Source organism: Cavia porcellus, unplaced genomic scaffold (genome assembly GCF_034190915.1).
Source record: "Cavia porcellus strain 051 isolate PalLab524CR breed Dunkin Hartley unplaced genomic scaffold, mCavPor4.1 scaffold_16, whole genome shotgun sequence".
NCBI lineage: Eukaryota > Metazoa > Chordata > Mammalia > Rodentia > Caviidae > Cavia > Cavia porcellus.
The window spans coordinates 52,486,212-52,504,172 of NW_026947499.1; the positions used below are offsets into that span (position 1 = coordinate 52,486,212).

Below are 17,961 nucleotides of genomic sequence, written 5' to 3' on the forward strand. Positions count from 1 at the left end.
TGGGAGAACAACAAACTAAAATTGGCTGGCTTAAGGTTCAACTCTCAACTTTAAAAAGCATGCATGAATAGTAGACCAATGCAAAGGCCATAATCACCCAATGAATATTCCACTAATTTAACTGCTCTGTTGATAAGATACATGGTACATTTAGCTGGTCTGAGTTATTTTATCAACATTATTAACTTACCATTGTGATCCTAAGGTTCCAGTTTCATTGCTGAAGTATGCACCAAACAACGGTGGCCTGAATCCGCTCTTTGGCCCTCAACAGGTAGCCATGCTGAACCAGCTATCCCAACTAAACCAGCTTTCCCAGATCTCCCAGTTACAGGTAACACATTTATTTTCTACTTAATGCTGCCAAACAACTAGGCTCTGTGCAGGAAGTACTGCAGAAGGAAAGCAGGCATAATCAGACCCGAGTACAGTTTACAGTCTGTCAGAGAAGACAGTGAACACCAGGGAGAAGCATTTCCAAGAAATGCAGGATGCTTTGAGATGAGGCCCAGGCATGTCTAGAATGGTGGTGGTAAGATGCTTTCCTGTTGAATTGAAAGTTGAGATTGAACCAAAGGTTGAGTTTCTGCAGAATGGCTGGCTGTAAGCCAGGAAGAAGTCACACTAGGTGAAGTGGGGAGTGTCAGCATTGGGTATATTAAACTGTGGCCCTGTAGGTCCAACAGCCGTCGTTATTTTGAAGTGAACAGTGTAAATGAGCGTCACAGTAACAGCCTTTTCACCATCTCTCCCCAGCGATTGTTAGTGCAGCAGCAAAGGGCGCAGAGTCAGAGAAGCGTGCCTTCTGGTAACCGGCAGCAGCAAGACCAGCAGGTAGCTCACACCCTTCCCTTTGCAGTGCTGGCCTTGCTTCATTTCCTTTACTATGAGAGTGGAGCAGTAGAAGTGTCATTAAATATATAATGAAGCATCTTGTTTATCAAGTCTGCTCTTTGTGCATGAGTCATATTAACTATTATACTGTGATGTTCACCTTCCTTTTGAGAAACAAGTGAATTTTAAAATGAAGATTATGTAGGTGTGTATAAAGGCTTTTTCCACCATAGATTTCCCATTTTGTTGTTTTAAGGGTCGACCTCTTAGTGTGCAGCAGCAAATGATGCAACAATCTCGTCAACTTGATCCAAACCTGTTGGTGAAGCAACAGACTCCACCATCTCAGCAGCAGTCACTCCATCAGCCAGCCATGAAGTCTTTCCTTGACAACGTCATGCCCCACACTACACCAGAGCTGCAAAAAGGGCCATCACCAATAAATGCTTTCAGCAACTTTCCTATAGGTGGGTGTCCCCTTGGCCACTCTGAGCTGGGGCCGTCATACATGTGCTTCCCCCTTTCCCTTTCAGGTGTCTCCGTTCCCAGAGCTGCTCCCTGCAGAGTATTGCCACACCCTCTCGTAGACATAGTGTACCTTCTTTCTTCAGGGGTAGTCTCTCTCCATTCAAGAAAACTTCACCATTCAAAAATTCTATCTCCTCGTAAACTGGACTAGAATAAAGGAACCATTTCTTTTTAACACCTAGATAATGTTTTTTTTTTAAGTCTCCCTAGGTAATCTTAATTATAGAATATGAAGGGATGGGAAATCTGAAAATACCATTACTAGAAACAGTGTAGTAGAGAATTTGAGTAGTGTTGCTTTGGGGAATCAATCGGAATGCTTACCATCATGTTTACTAGGTTTCGGTTTATGAGTGATTACAGATACAAATAAGAAAACAGCTATGAGGGAAGGGGATCTATTTATTATACATGCTTCCCCTTCAGCTTTTCCCTTTGGCTCCATACTTTTACTTGCTTTGTGTAAATTTCAGGCTTATACATTTTCTCCTTCCTAGGTCCCTATTTTTCTCATTCTCTTGATTATATTTTTGATTCCTGTTCACTTTCTGTTCATTTTGCTTTGTCTTTCTCCTTTTACCCAAAAAACGATTTTTTTCTAAACCAGCTTTGTTGGTTGCTACTCTAGTCCTCTGCAGATTCAGTCCCTAGCTGTTCTGAGCTGTGGACAGAGGTTGAGGCTTCCTGTTGCCCTGCTTCTGTTTCGTCTTGGCTAGACGGATATGTGATTTGGCTCTCTGTGGTGTGGCCACAGACTCTTAGCTAGGGCATAAATTGAACTTTGAGCCCTTAGGATTGTTAGCAATCTCTCCATTTGCAGAAGCAGATCTCTTGTCAGTTACATTGTCCCTGGCTACTGTAGACTTCATTTGGCTGGCACCTGGTGATCCCATACACAGTAGTGTAGTGATAGAGAATGCCCAGGTACTATGAAATGTGCTGAGGGAAGATGCCTCTTAATATTTGAATATACTCTTGACATATAAAATGAGTCAGTAGAGAGACCAGTTCTAAATTCAGGATTTCCTATTCTGATGGACATCTTCCTAATTCAGAAAGTCTGTTTAACCCACACAAACACCAGTGTAGTTATCTAGAATAGGTTACTAGAGCCTGTTGGTCAACTTAGTGCCTCATTTTATAAATAAAATTTTATAAAATACAACCATGCTCTTTAACATTATCTGTGGCTGCTTTTGGATGACAGTAGCTGAGTTGCATAGAGGCTGAGGGAATCATAAAACCTGAGATACTATCTAAACTTCTTAAGAAAAAATTGCGAGTTCTTGATGTAATCAGAGTGGCCATAAGACCACAAATTTGATTGCTCTCTGCAAAAATAGGGATTTTAGAGAATTTATGTTTTTAAATATTTTAGGTTTGGCTGAGTAATATCACAAACTCTTCATCATCAGACCAAGAATTCAGAATCATTTCATTTGAAACTTTAGGGTGGGCTGGGCGTTTAGCTCAGCAGCATAAGCGCCTGCCTTGCAGGTGTGTGGTTGTGAGTTCAATCTCTGGTACCGATTTAAAAAAAAGAAAGAAAGAAAGAAAGAAACTTTAGGATAAGAACTACTGGGAGTGTGTTAAAGATTTTGACTTCTCCTGGGAAGTTATCTTTTGCATGGCAGTATAGGTAGTGTTGAGACAGGGTTGCTCCATGTTATTTAGGCTGGCCTTGAACTCACTGTGTAGCTCACACTGGCCTTAAACTTTAGGGTGACCCTTTTGTCTCAGCTTCCCAAGCACTTGGATTGCAAGTATACATCCTATGCCTAGCCAAATCTTCCATTTTTAAACAGGCATTTTAGGTGATTCTCATCTTAACAGCTCTTGGCTCACACTATAAAATACTAGTTTACTGGTCAGTTTTCTCTTCCCTGGTTTTTTTTTTGTACAGGGAATTGAACTTGGGACCTTGCACTTTCCAGGCAGGTGCTGTGCCACTGCACTGTATCCCCAGCCCTACTGGTCAGTTTTCTGACTCCACGATATCTGAGTGAAATTTTTGTCCTTGCTCCAAGAGGATTACCTGAGGTGGCCATGCTTCTGACAAAGTTTGAGTAGATTGTGCCTTAGCATGTGAGAGTCACCCTGTTAGGAGACAGCACCCCTCCTCCCCCACTCAGTACTGGGAATTGGAACCCCAGGTCTTTTCAGTGAGCTATATTCTCAGCCATTTTTTAAAATCTTGAGATAGGGTCTGAGTCACTAAATTACCCAGGCTGGGCTTAAATTTATAAGCCTCAGCCTCCAAGAGTGCTGAGATTACAGGTATATGCTACCAGCATAGTTGAGAAAAAAGACGTTTTCTGACTTTTAAATCACAATGTCCTTTTGGCCAACTGAGGGTATTATTTATAAAATCATTAAATTATTATTTATAAAATGAGACAATAAGTCGAAGTTGGCCAACTGAAAATGTTTCAGTCTGTAAACAACCAAAGATGATCACATATTCTGTGTGCATGGTACTCCTGGGAATTAGCTAAATTAGATACATTATGTTAAGTTAAAATTATATTTGGCCCTCTTAAAACTTTTTTCCTCTTTTGCCAGAGTTTAATCAAAATATCTGAAGAAATAATTGTATACATACAATTATAGTATGAATCCTTCTGTGGCTTGAAAACTGGAGTATTAGATAATGACTCTGCATTCATGTATATTGCTCTCCCATTATCTCCCCAGGCTTTTTCTGTCTATTGTTTCTGTTTTACTTTGGTAAGGAGCCAGGATGTCTGTTTTGTCTTTTGTTACTTGGTTGCCACATTTGCAGGGTGATCTTTACTATGGAATTAAGCAGAATCGAAAATATGAGATTAGTTATATATGTTTTTCTAAAAAGTAGACCTATTATACCAAAAGTAAAATGTGCTGTGCTTTGTAAGATTTTTAAGTTTCTGTTCTGTTTTGTGAAGGCTTGAACTCAAACTTGAATGTAAATATGGAAATGAACAGTATTAAAGAGCCACAGTCAAGACTAAGGAAGTGGACCACAGTGGACAGCATCTCTGTGAACACATCTTTGGATCAGAACTCCAGCAAACATGGTATAAATGCTGTTCTTACACTTCTCTTTAAAAACTTACAAACTTGCAGAATATTAAATTTGGGCCTTTATGTTATTTTACATGTGTATTTCAAAGCCAAATTATCTTAGATCTTTCCTCATTTTGAAAATGTTCCTATGTGCAGCAAACCTTTTTTCCCTTTAAAATTTTTTTTAAAAATGCTTTTAAGCGTGGACAGTGGCTCACAGTTGTAATCCCAGCATTCTGGGAGGCTAAAGCAGGATCACAAAGTCAACTCCTACCTGGGCAATTTGCCAGGACCCTATCTCAAGAAAAAAAGGGTTGGAGATGCAGCCCAGAACAAAGGCCCTGGGCTCCATCTCCAGACTGCAGAAAAAGCTGTGTGGTGGGGTGCTTATTATGGCTTAGTTAAAATAAGAAACTTTTTTCTTTCTTACAAACTCTAAAATGAAAAGCAAAATTCAGTTGTATTCTGTTTCACAAAGAGTGATCACATAACCCATTTCTAAAAATTATTCCCCTCTTAATGGTCATTTGAGTTTTTCTAAGTGATTTTATTGTATTTGTTAGCATTGCATATTCATAGTTAGGTACTGAAAACTAGTACTTCTTTGTTAATGATACATTTCCAGTATATTATTGCTATGTATAAATTATATAGACTTGGTACTATTGTTTTTTTTGGCACATTTCTTTTAGAAATGTCATTTTTATTTAATATCCATTTATTCCACATATGTTAATGGAATATCTTCTGATTTCCAAGGACTGTGCCAGACACCTGGAATAAGCACATTTATATGCCTAGCTACACAATAGGGTGTGTATGAAAATATATGTATATCTAAAAATACTTGTCCTGAGACTGGGTGTAGCTTGGTGGCACAGTGTCTGCCTGGTGAGCCTGAGCCTGAGAGTTCAATTCCCCATATCAAAAGTACATGTCCTGAAGGAACTCATTATCAAAAGTAAACATAAATTCTCTTTGTGCAATATAATAGGTACAGTGAAAGTCAGTATGTATAATAGTATAGTGATATTATTTTAGTATAAAACAGTTCCATAGACGCACTGAGGAGGAATAATTGCAGGTGTGATGGCCCTTGGAAAACTGTAAGAGACTCATCTTGAAATAAATTTGTAAGTTTACCCAATAAATAAGTGGAGAGAAGACAGCCTAGAGAGCATAGCACATGCAGAATAGAGGAGGACAGCCTGGTGAGATCTGTATGGGCCATTTCTGGAGATGAAGATGCCAACAGAGAAAGGAATGAGTAGAGGAGGAATAGTAGATACAAAACAAATTGTGGGAAACTTTTGTGCCACAAATGATTTTCAGAAATTCAAAATAGTCATTTCATATTGTGTTCAAAGATGGAAATGGACAATAAAGTACAAGGAAACAAATTATCATTTCTAAGCAAGGTTGTGTTTTTGTGGAATTTCACACTCATTTTAGTACCATATTATGGGGTATAAGGTAGAATTATAAACATCCTGATAGCAAAGGATGTTGGTTTCTTTTCACTGCACATTCACTGTATCTTATGCCTAAGTTTCCTGGATAAAGCCTCTTTGTCACAGTATTGCTGACCATAACCCGTTCTGTCACATTTTTTCCCTCGGTCTCTATTCCTTATCCTGCTCCAAAACTATGAATCAATTAGGCCAAAATGCCCAGTGCAGTCAGTTAGCATGTGGTAGTTTACCGTTAGGCCAAATGCAAGTGATTGGGAAATAATTGTGTGCTCATATTCTACTCAGTTACTGACCAAGCTGTGGTCTTCATGTCCTTGAAGTTAAATGCACTGTGATTATTTTTAGCTATTCTTCTAATAAAATGTGAGAGTCTTCATATGAAAGAGTTAAATGAAGTCTCCAAGACAGCACACAGGCCTCTTACATCATACAGTACATAAGCTGTAAGACAGTTTGTCACCTACATAAATCTACTAGAAAGTTTTCAGAGATCATGGGCTATACTATAGGACACAAACGTCACAGTGTGTTTTGCTGGTACTACTCTACCATCTCTGTCTTTTCAGGTGCTATTTCAAGTGGTTTTAGGCTGGAAGAATCTCCATTTGTTCCCTATGACTTTGTGAACAGCAGTACTTCACCAGCCAGTCCTCCAGGCTCAATAGGAGATGGCTGGCCACGTGCCAAATCGCCTAATGGCTCTAGCAGTGTTAATTGGCCACCAGGTAAGATGCGGCCGCCCTCTGATGAGCCTTTGTTTTCACTGAATTTTGTTACATCTAGATTTACCAGTGTTACAGCCCCATTCCGTGTGATTGGGCTGATGAAAAGGATTGCTAAAATGGTGAAGGAAAAGTTACCATAATAGCAGTCAAGCAGGTTTGTCTGTACACTCAGCACCTCTCTGCTGCCAGTACTGAAAATGAGATGAGCATCTACTGAGCAGCATGAAGGATCTCATAAAAAGGCCTGATGTACCGGACAGCTGACCATATTTCTAGGTACACTGAGGAAGTAGCAGATGTACATCTATGGTCTGCTTTTTTCTGCTTGAGTTGCTTAACTTTTAAAACACTTTATTGTGTTACTGTATAAGACTAATAAACTCAGGGAAATGGTTTTAGCTGTAAGAACTTGCAAGACATTCATAAAGAACAGCTTAGTTTGTGCTCATTGTGTTACCAAATCAGTCTTGTAGGGTATCAGTGAAAGTTGTGATATATGTGAGAAAAGTTTTGGATATGTAATAATGGATTTTAAAGTGATGATTAAACTTTGAACTAATTTTAAGTTTCCACTTCCAGAATTTCGTCCTGGTGAACCATGGAAAGGTTATCCAAACATTGACCCTGAAACTGACCCTTACGTCACTCCTGGCAGTGTCATAAACAATCTTTCAATTAATACTGTGCGGGAAGTTGACCACCTCAGGGACAGGAACAGTGGTACGTAGGGGACCTGAATCACTGGGCGCCACTCAGCAGTGCGTTTCAGAACAGCAGCTCAATGTGACTGTAAAGTGTTCAGCACCTCATGGCACCCAACCCCCATAGGATTGGTGAACATAAAACAATTCTGTTTTCCCCTCAGTGATGATGGCCGCTTTGAAAATAATGAAAATTTAGTATCATTTGGTTTAATTTAGTTAGTAAGTAACCACAAAGGACCAATGAACATTTGCTGTGCGGTCATTTGTGAGCAGCCAGAGGTAGTGTGGTTATCACAGGTTTACTCTGTGTGTTCTGAATAAGCAGATGAGGCTTTCTTTGGCTCTCAGTGAAAACAAGACCTTTTTACCTACAGACAACTGCAATCATGATGAACTTTCAAGTGGTTAGCAGATAAAATTACCTGTTATATACCATGTGATTATTTTTCACTAGAAGGCATTTATAGTATTCTGTCCATGATTTTGCATTAGAAGAAAGGTGATTGAAATGACATATTAAATATTTTTAAAAATTTTTGTTTAGAGAAAACAAAACAAAAAAGGGTAGAAATAATACAGAATTTCAAAAAATAACAAAATATTTTTAATGTGTCAAAAGCTTCCAGCTATCTCTTTACATAGTTTAAGAAAAAACAGTTACCATTTTAAAGATAAAATTCATGGGAGCAGAGGTGTTTGCCACGTTACAGTTGGTAGCAAGGTTGTCTTCCTCCTCCTAAAGTGAGTCTCACAGCCCTCTGAGCAGAAGTGATTCAAAGCTGAACTTCCATTGAAAATACTGGGAGATAAAGTCAAGCAGCAGACTTCACAGGGAGGTACTTGCTAGGAGAGTCTTGTGGCTTAGAAAACCAGGGCTGGAAGCCAGGACAGGAGATCAGATTGGATATGCAAGGAAATACCCTGCTGACAGTTTGAGTACACACAGCAGTGCTGCAGGATGGGAAACCTGGCAGTGGTGAACAGAATGGACTGGCTTGGGAAACCAGGCCGGGACCGCGATCTGGTGATAGATCTGGTGATAGGTCTAGAGTTTTACTGTAGGAAGAACCGTGAATGTGGAGCCTGAGGGTGGGCATGTTGGGGAAAGCGGCAGGCCCGGCTCCCTGGCAGGACAGCGGTGGGTCTGTCGGTGCCCGGGTGCAGCAGTGAGAAGTCACTGGAGTTCGAAGGCAAGGTTCGCAGCCACCAGAAGCCTTCCTGTTAAAACCCAGTGCCACGAGGGACTCAGGCAGTCTCAGCACCGTGAGTGGGAGGGCAATGCCTGTCCTGAGCCGGGTGAAGTTCCTGGCCAGTGGCTCTCAGTGCACCTGTCTCCCATGTACCTGCCTCCGCTCAGTCCCGTGCTGTCAAGCTGTAGCTCTTTGGGTGTTTTGACTTCATGTCTCTCTTGTACAGGGTCATCCTCATCCTTGAACACCACGCTGCCTTCAACTAGTGCCTGGTCATCCATTCGTGCCTCCAACTACAGCGTTCCCCTCAGCAGTACAGCACAAAGCACTTCAGGTGGGCTGTGGGTGGCGGGCACACGACAGGCTTGTCATCTCTCACCATCTTTCTAGGGAGCGAGGACACTGTGTGTGACCCTGGAATTTTCCTGTATAAATTTGCTGCACCGAGCAGTCATTCACTAAAATAGCTTCCATTGCACACCACTTGCCCTCAGCTGAGAGTCCTCTCAGCCTGGAAGTTAAACAGAATTTCATCTCAAGCAGTCCTTAAGGCTGTCTTCAGAGAAGTACTTTTTATTTTGTAATTCCCAGCCCTTCATAGCTTTATTTCTGTAAATATAGTAAACATGAGTTTCGAATTGGCTGCAGAAATGATCAGGTCACACTGCCACAACTTCCTGAACTTGTGCACTCCTGTCACACTCTGGAAACCACTGAGGCCAGTCTTCCACCACAGAGCCATTCTGTTCACTGGATCTGTCAGTAACAGATGGTGTGGTTGTTATGAAGGGAAGTTTCCTTCAGGCTTTCTGAATTTCTTCTTTAGCAGTTCAGTTTGACATACAATGTGTTGATGAGAATTTCTTGTTTGGTATGCTTTTCATGGGACAGTGGATGTTATTAAGTAACATTTCTGTTTTCTTAATCATTCCTTTCCTTCCTTGGAGTAGCCAGAAATAGTGATTCCAAATTGACGTGGTCTCCTGGTTCAGTTACAAACACCTCTCTGGCTCATGAGCTGTGGAAGGTCCCTTTGCCACCTAAAAACATCACTGCTCCGTCCCGCCCACCTCCGGGACTGACTGGTCAGAAGCCACCTTTGTCTACATGGGATAATTCTCCCCTTCGTGTAGGTGGAGGATGGGGAAATTCTGACGCCAGATATACCCCAGGTAGGATGAATACGTAAGATGTATATGGCTTATTTACTGAATAGTAACCAGTACCAGCAGTTAGTTTAGCAGAGACCTAAGCAGTAAACTGTTTCCTCGGCCTCTATGAGGCGAACTTACTGTATGATTCCGAGTGCTCCTTTTTTCAGAGTTGAAGAGTACATCTTTTGGGGGGGGGGGGGCAGTACGGAGGGTTACTGAAAGTCAAACTCAGGACCTTGCGCTTTCCAGGCAGGCGCTTCTGCCACTAAGCTATCTCCCCATCCCTACATCTTAACATACATGGTTGTTAATGCCCTGCTCATGGCAGGCTGGAAGAAAGTTCATGTCACATGAGCCCTTACTTGGCAAGATTCGGGCAGCCTGTGTGGGCTTTAATGAATGGGTCCTGTTTGGGGGAGAGATTGACCTGTGCATGAAATGGGATGGTCGTAAAATTACTGGTGAACAGAGACATTTGAGAGTAAAAGAGGGTGCTCTCAGTTAACCAGAGCCAACAGCAAGGACCAGACCACCCCAGGGAAATGGGAACAGACGTCCCCCAACCTCTGCTTGTTCTATAATGATTGGCACTGGATTTGTGCAGGCTCCGTGACCCTGCTTGCTGTCCCTCAACTATATAAACACAGCAACAGATCTACCTCAGAGCTATCTGCCAGTTCTGCCTATAAATACGGTCTTATTTTTCATTCTACCCTACCCCAAAATACTACTAAACTTTCTCACCTCCATGCTGTGAATGAGTAATAAGACTTCATTAATATTTTCTGATGTAGGGGCTGGGGATTTAGCTCAGCGGCATAGAACCCGCCTTGCAAGCAGGCGGTCGTGAGTTCAATCCCCAGTACCCAGAAAAAGAAAAAAAAAAAAGAGCCAAAAATATTTTCTGATGTAATAAAAAATGTCTTGGGCCAGATGTAGTAGTACACACCTGTAATCCCAACATTAGGGAGGATGAGGCAGGAGGATTGCTTTGAGTTCAACTAGAAAGTGAGACCCTGTCCCCAAAAAACCAAAATTTGTTTTTAATATTTAAAAAGCAGACAAGACAAAACCAAGCCAGGAAAAAAGAAAACAAAAAATTTCTGTTCTGAAGTTTTAATCTTCAGACAAGTGATTGGCTGCAATTACATTTGCAGCATGGGGATACCAGGGCTACTCCAACCTATTAAGTGCAAATTAATGTAAAGGCATCATGTGAAAGAGAGGGTAACAGCTGCCTCAGGAGGGGTTGGTGGGCAGGAATGGGGTTAGGAAACACAAGACTGATGAGCAGAGGGAGCAGCCAGCGGCAAGGCTCAGAGACCTGACACAGCTTGGCAGCTCACTGTTAGGAGTTGACTGAGGATTGGGGAAGCCGGCAGAGCCAAGGGAACAGACTTTAGTACACCAGGGAACAGTCTTTTTCTGCTATACCAAAGCGTTTGTGGGGTGCCTTTAAGAAGGTGTAGAGAGGGGCCAGGTGTGCTGGTGCATGCCTGTGACCCCAGCACTTAGAAAGCTGGGGCAGGAGGATTACCGCAAGTATGAGGCCGGCCTGGGCTACATAGTGAGTTCAGCACTAGTCTAAACTACACAGTGAGACCCTGCCTCAACAAAGAAAGTGGAGAGGGGATTTGACTTGATCGTGAAGCGCCTTGGTTTGAGACAGAGTGATTGCTGTGCGGCCAGCCAGGAAGTCCTGACTGGAAACTTAGAGCCTCCCAGACAGAAGGGACACAAGTGAGTGGTGCTAGCTCTTGAATGCCCTTAAGGCCTTCCACCCTGAGGGCCATGTGTGCAGTATCAGAGGCTACCCCAGTCACCTCCCAGCTGACACCATCTTGAGATAGTTGGAGCTGTGTAAATGACAAGATCCCAAGGGTGTGTGGGCTTGTGAGTCACTGCCGGAGCTGAGCAGGGAACGGTCTGAGCCCCACTCCTTGGGGCCGGAGCCGCCTGTGCTGGAATCAGTGGCTGGTCGGGGCTGGAGCGAGCTGGCCTTCTGGGCCTAGGAGAGAGTGTCTCTGTTAAAGAGGGAGGAAGAAAAGGAAGCTGAGATTCCACATGGTCTGTGGAGGGGCTGGGCTGTGTTCTGGATAGTCATTTGGGTCATGGTGATGAAACACACTTGTTGTTTTCTTTTGTTTAGGTTCCAGCTGGGGTGAGAGCAGCTCAGGGAGAATAACAAATTGTCTTGTTCTGAAAAACCTTACACCTCAGGTAAGGATGACTGACACCCTAGTGTGTTTGGATGTGGAACCAAGGTTTCCAGTCTTGTTTGGAAGAGGGCTGCACATGCCCAAGGCTGAGCAGAGGACTGGCTTCAGATGCCTCTTTCCCTTCTGGTGGTTATTACTGTATACCGTGTTAAAGAGCCAACCAAAGACGCGGTCGTAAATTTTACCCTAGACACTGATTCACTGGGTCTGGGCTGAGCTACTGAGGTCTGCATTTTTATGAGATGTTTGCATGAATTGATGCAGATGGTCCTTGGACTGCACTTTGAGAAACCCTGGCCTGGCCTTTTATGTTCAGACAATTTCTTAACCTCTGGGCCATCCCCTCCTCCCCCTTCCCCAGGAAGCAGTGGCTCACTGAGGAACTGGGCATCTGGGGAGTGTCCAGGAGCCTAAAGGCCACAGAGGTATGACTCTGGGACCAGTGGAGGTAGGGAAGGGCACTGTGCCCTACGTGCAAGGAAGACCAGGTACAGTGGGGACTACCTCCCTGCTGGCCTAGGACACCTCTCATTCCAGTTCCCACCCTTTGCAGATTGATGGCTCAACTCTGCGTACCCTGTGCATGCAGCATGGCCCGCTGATAACATTCCACCTGAACCTCCCACATGGAAATGCTCTGGTCCGTTACAGTTCAAAAGAAGAGGTAGTGAAGGCACAAAAGTCTCTGCACATGTAAGTGGTCTGCAGGCTCCTGGTAGGGGGAGTCGGGAGGTGTGGGAGTTGCAGCTGCCCCTAGCACATCCTGCTGTCTGCCCCTCAGTTTCCCTGGGTCAGGGGTGTGGGTAAAATCCCTGGCATTGCCATAGGAAAGACCTGATCTTGACCTCACGGTGGTGCCCCCACTCATGGCTCAGGCTCCAGCATGGCTGTGGGTGTCCTCAGCCTCTGGAATTCCTGTGCTTACTCTTCCCCTAGCTTTTTGGCAGAGACCAGCTTCACCCTGCTTTTGCATTGGCAAAGTCATCTAGTGTGGCTGGCCCTCTGACACTGATGTACCTTCTACCCTAGGTGTGTACTGGGGAACACTACTATTCTTGCTGAGTTTGCCAGTGAAGAGGAGATCAGTCGTTTCTTTGCACAAAGTCAGTCCCTGACCCCTTCTCCTGGCTGGCAGTCTCTCGGGTCCAGCCAGAGCCGGCTGGGCTCCCTTGACTGTTCCCATTCGTTCTCCAGCCGGACCGATCTCAATCACTGGAATGGTGCTGGGCTGTCGGGAACTAACTGTGGAGACCTTCACGGCACTTCCCTCTGGGGGACCCCACATTATTCCACAAGCCTGTGGGGTCCTCCAAGCAGCAGTGACCCCCGGGGAATTAGCAGCCCATCCCCCATTAATGCTTTTCTTTCTGTTGACCACCTGGGTGGGGGTGGAGAGTCCATGTAATGGTGTAGATGTAGACTCACAAACTGTGACCTCAAGACGCGAAAGAAAGGAGCACTAAGTTGGGCTCGCCGCCTGCAGCCAGGGGCCACCTGTGGGAACAGCTCTTCTCTGCACATTTTCCACTTTGTTTTCCCCAAAACATATCAGTTTGAATACTTGAATCATGCAGGCCAATATTATAATGTGAAAAGGTATCTATTTACACTCCCAAACGGCGCCATACATGCTAAACCGTAGAGTGAGCTCACTTGTGTATATTCATCATGTTTAGCCTTTGGATTCATTCTTTCTTTCTTATACCCCCTCTCCCTTTTCTTTTTCTTTCCTACTTTTCTTTCTTTCTTTCTTTTTTTTTTTTTGCAAAACCGAATTTTGGGCTGATAATGTATGAGCTTTTACCTTTGCACTGAATGATGTTCTCTCCGTCTAATCGGCAATATGGGGGGGCAGCTGTTCCAGTGTAAATGTTTACTCAAGGATGTTCTTAAAGGTGTGCGCTCTCTACTATGCCTTGATGTTGCCTACCTTTATTGTGGTATCGTGGAGTTTAAAAGATCAAGTGATGATACTGACTTAGGATTATTAATGAAAGTATTGCACCAGTTTTTTCATGTTGTAAAACTAAAGAATTTCGCTCTGCAGTTTGAAAAACTGTGGCCACAGCTGTGACTTGCAGCCCACCTGCCACCCAGGGCGGGCCCTGCACTTTGAATAGGCTTTCCATTTTGTTTTGAAGGTTCCCATGTTGAACCTTCTTGTTTACAGATTTTTTTGTTTGTTTTTTGAGAAAAAAAATGTTTACTCTTCCATCATTTAAAAAAAATTTAAAAGACAAAAAAAATGGAGGATGATTTAAAAGATGCTTTCTATCTCTGGGAAAAAAGGAGCAGCATTTGGCCATGTTCTTTTGTTTTTCTATTCCTGTCCTAAATCAAAGAGCATGGTTCTCAGGAAAACCAGTTCCCCAGTTTAAAAAAAAAAAAAAAAAAAAAAAAAATCTCCTTGTAGTTTCTTATAGGAAAAGAAGAAAACCCCCAACTTTTAGCACTGATACTACATATTGCTCTGTTAAAGAATTTTCTCTGCCACAAAAAAAAAAGAAAAAAGAAAAAAAATGCTTAAAGCTGGAGTTTGACATTCTGCTTTCAGATGCTGTCTTTTTATTAGTGAGTAATGATGGTTTGCTAATAATCAATAGGTAATGATTTTTTGTAATCCCATCAAGTGGCTCTATGTTTCTGCTCTCTTGTGACTGTGTTAATGTTTAACTGTTGTACCTTAAAGCCGAAATCAGTAACTATGCATACTGTAACCAAGGTATTGGGCTTACAGAGTTGTTTGTTGTATAAAGAAAATTTTAAATGTTGTTGCAAACTAACGAGTTACACCATTTTTAAATTTCTTTCCTCCCCCCTTTTGTTGCCCACAAATGGTATTATAATGCTTGCTTAGTCAAAGAAGAGAGACTAAACAAGGGTAAAACTTTTAACAGTACAGAATTTGCCATCATTTCATTGCCTTGATTCTAACTGTTTGTGTCCTAAGATGCAAAAGAAGTCAGTGGCTTTTAACTGTTTACAAATAGAATGTGATTGTAAAATGTACAGTTTGGTTGTGTTTGAATTATGAAATTTTCTTCAGATATAATAAACCATGACTTTTTGGCTGCTCAACATTAATTGTCTCTTTTTTGTGAATTTATTTGTAGGCTCTTTTTATAATAAAAGTTTCTAAGTTGCTATGTATGAGGGTTCTCATAGAGCAACTGATTAAAAATCTAAGCAAATATTTGAACATTTTACCTGAACTCATCCGCAATTTCACCCTGAAATAATGTGAGAACAATGGGAAACTGTAGCTTGCTCCTTCCTACCCTCTTTGAGCATCTTTGGGATCTTGTTGCTCAAAAACTCTGTGACTTCATCTTCCCCACCATTTGTGCCCATCTCAAGCCTCAGCAAGAGACCGTTTGGACATGAAGCTTAATGACTTGACAGTGTACTAGTGTTAAACTCTCATACCTCTGTTACACAATGGGAAATGCCACAGCCTGGACTGGCCTTTTCTTCCCCTCATGCCTGCGCTCCTCCTGCAGGGGCTCGGGGGCAAAACCTGTGTATGTATTTCAGTGTATGACTTCAAACCATGCTCTGGCTTGCAAGGTGTAAGCTAATGTTGTTGGACACCTTAATATAAACAGATGTTGTTCAATGCATTCAGTGTATATTGACTTCCATACTGGTTTTTCCAAAAACCAAAGGTAGCTTTGAAAAACCACGTCTGGAGATGTTTGGACCTAACGTTAAGCTGATGACCTTTGGGGCTTTGAGTAGTATATAATGACTTCATAACTGCGTTAATTGTATTGTTAAAGTGTTTGAGAGGTTTTTGCGCTTGTTATGTGGAAATAAAGTGTTTGATTTTAAAAAAATTTGAAGAGCTTTTGATTTTTGCCTGGTGTCTCCATAAGAACAGCTCCATTCCCTAAGCAACTGTCTCTCTGGCTGTTTCTGAGTTTGTCCCAACTTCTGGCATGTTAGTCTAGGTCATCACCTCCCACAGACAGCCGCTCTCCTGGCTCCCTCACCCTGCAGGAGTCTGTGTGCACCTTGCCCCAGGCCATGCGGGCATTTCCACATAAACCTTGCTGCTCTGCTCCCTGGCCCGCCCCTCGCTCCTAAGCTCATCTTAAGCTCCTCTTCCCCGAGGGCCAGCCTGAATCCACCTGACTTACCTTCAGGATCCAGGGTAACTGCATCTCCAGATGCTGAGTGAGCTGTAACTCATCCTGCATTCCAGTGTGTCACATAAGGTCATTGCTGAATGAATGCTGCGCGAGGGATAGCTGTTGACATCTGAGGATCGCAGGCCATGGTGGTGCCACACTGACCATGTGCAGGAGGACGAAGTAGGGAGTGAGGTTGACGAGGTCCTTGGCAAACTCGGGCTAACCAGTGTGAAGACGTGGCTTGAGACAAAAGGAAGAGATGGAGGGAGGACAGGTGCTGAGCAAGGCGTGGCATTCAGTGAGGAAATCCTTTCTGGGCGTTTGGACTTGGCTGGTTTTCCCTCCTCTCCCAGGTAGATCATTTCCTGCTCATGCTTAGATTTTAGACATGAGAGGTGGAGTCCAGTACTGACAAGAGCCAGAATTAGATTATAAGTGAGCCTTGAAAGCTCCTCAGGGAGCTCAGGCCTTTGACCTTGCTGGGTCCAAGAATAGAAAATAGCAGTGAGGTGTGTGAATTAGTCTCCGGGTACCAAGTGCTTCATGTAATTTGTCACAAAATGTTCAGAGCACACCAGCCTGGGCCAGGAAAACCCAGTGTCATGTGTCTAAAAGTCATCGTCGTCCCTCCCCCGGCCCCGCTTCCCCTTAGAGGGTGGGAGACATGGAGCCCCTTGGGATCTAGGGGCAGAATTTTAAGCTCCCATCAAAGCTTATCTAAAAATACTGTTTCAAGAAGGTAAATTGCTTTTCTTCAAAAAGTCCTTGATACTTGAGAAAGGTGAACCGCCCCACGGCAGGGGGCAGCCAGTGCCCACAGTTGTCACTGGGTAAGATCCAGGTGACAGTGAGTTACTGTGCAGAGGGGCGGGAGAGCATCTTCCCCACTGGCTGAGCTGGCCTCAAGTTTACAGGCCCTATCCCAGCCCACGGCGCCCAGCACACCGAGGTCCTGTCTCCTGATCAGAGCCACTAGGGAAGCGGCCTAGAGGAGCTCTCCCGCTGCTGCAGAGCAGGCCCTGGTGCAACCTGGGGAGGGAACCATGGCGAGCCGCCACCAAACGGCACCAAAGCAGCCTGCAGATCTGCATCCAGTTCACAGACCTTCGTAAAACAGTCCCACCTCTCTCTGTCTTTGGAGTTTTCTGGTTTGTTTTTGTGCTTTTATTTTTTGCACTGGAAATAGAACCCAGGGCCTTTTCACCGAGATCCTCACCGTCCCCCCACCTCCAAACTCCCTTTTCAAATAGGGCGCTACCCTGCCTACCACCAGCTGCCTGATCATAACTGGTGTTACGTTTTAAAAATTCAAATTCTTAACTTCCGGGGCTGGGGATTTAGCTCAGCGGCATAAGCCCCTGCCTTGTAAGCAGGCAGTCGTGAGTTCGATCCCTGATACCAATAAAAACGAAAAAGACCCAAAAAAAAAAATTCTTAACTTCCTTACAAAGGAAACAATGTTACTACCTTACACAGAAGATCAGTACCCCTGGCCACAAAAGCACTGTAAGAGAAACTCAAATACACACTGAATGAATACTTAGTTCTGCATAGAAACTGGCAAAGTTAAAGGGAAGATAGAAAGTGCTCGGAGGTTAAAGGTCTCACCACACAGACTTCCTGCCTGAAGCCAGCTGAGGACTTTAACCCCCGAGACCCTCAGGTTGTGCAGAAGCAAGCCTGGGAGAAGGGGGCCTGCGCACCTTCGCCTGCCCTTGCTGCGCCCTGTGCAGTGTGAATGCCACGCACATGGACTCGGCAGCAGCCAGGCAGAGGCCTAGAGGGGTCCATAAATGGGACAGGGAACAGGAGGCCGTAGAAGACCAGCAGCTAGATGGGGTCTAAGGCTAAGGCTCCCTGCATGGACCCTGTCAGAGCTTTTAATACAAAGTGCCTGGGCGCTGCTCCACCCATACAGTGTCATTTCATTGGGCAACAATATGTTTTGATCATTCAT

At 43.6% G+C, this 17,961-nt stretch overlaps 1 protein-coding gene and 1 long non-coding RNA gene across 9 annotated transcripts in view; one reads left to right on the forward strand and one right to left on the reverse strand.

The window, feature by feature from the left end:
• Positions 1-15,707, forward strand: part of Tnrc6a (trinucleotide repeat containing adaptor 6A) — a 210,313-nt gene extending 194,606 nt beyond the window's left edge. For 7 of the 8 annotated variants that reach the window (XM_063226682.1, XM_063226685.1, XM_063226687.1 and 4 more), the window contains 11 exons: positions 206-334; positions 757-834; positions 1,091-1,301; positions 4,287-4,418; positions 6,446-6,604; positions 7,184-7,324; positions 8,725-8,832; positions 9,449-9,670; positions 11,802-11,872; positions 12,425-12,564; positions 12,901-15,707. In XM_063226682.1, the coding sequence (XP_063082752.1) occupies positions 206-334; positions 757-834; positions 1,091-1,301; positions 4,287-4,418; positions 6,446-6,604; positions 7,184-7,324; positions 8,725-8,832; positions 9,449-9,670; positions 11,802-11,872; positions 12,425-12,564; positions 12,901-13,276 (1,767 nt within the window). In that variant the 3' untranslated portion in view covers positions 13,277-15,707. The remainder of the gene's footprint in view (positions 1-205; positions 335-756; positions 835-1,090; positions 1,302-4,286; positions 4,419-6,445; positions 6,605-7,183; positions 7,325-8,724; positions 8,833-9,448; positions 9,671-11,801; positions 11,873-12,424; positions 12,565-12,900) is intronic. The other variant, XM_063226686.1, reaches the window with a different exon arrangement.
• Positions 8,965-16,974, reverse strand: LOC134470741 (uncharacterized). The gene is made up of 2 exons (XR_010039883.1): positions 16,011-16,974; positions 8,965-11,660 (listed from the first exon to the last, which is right to left on the reverse strand). It is a non-coding gene; the product is annotated as an uncharacterized LOC134470741 (long non-coding RNA).
• Positions 16,975-17,961: the final 987 nt, after the last annotated feature.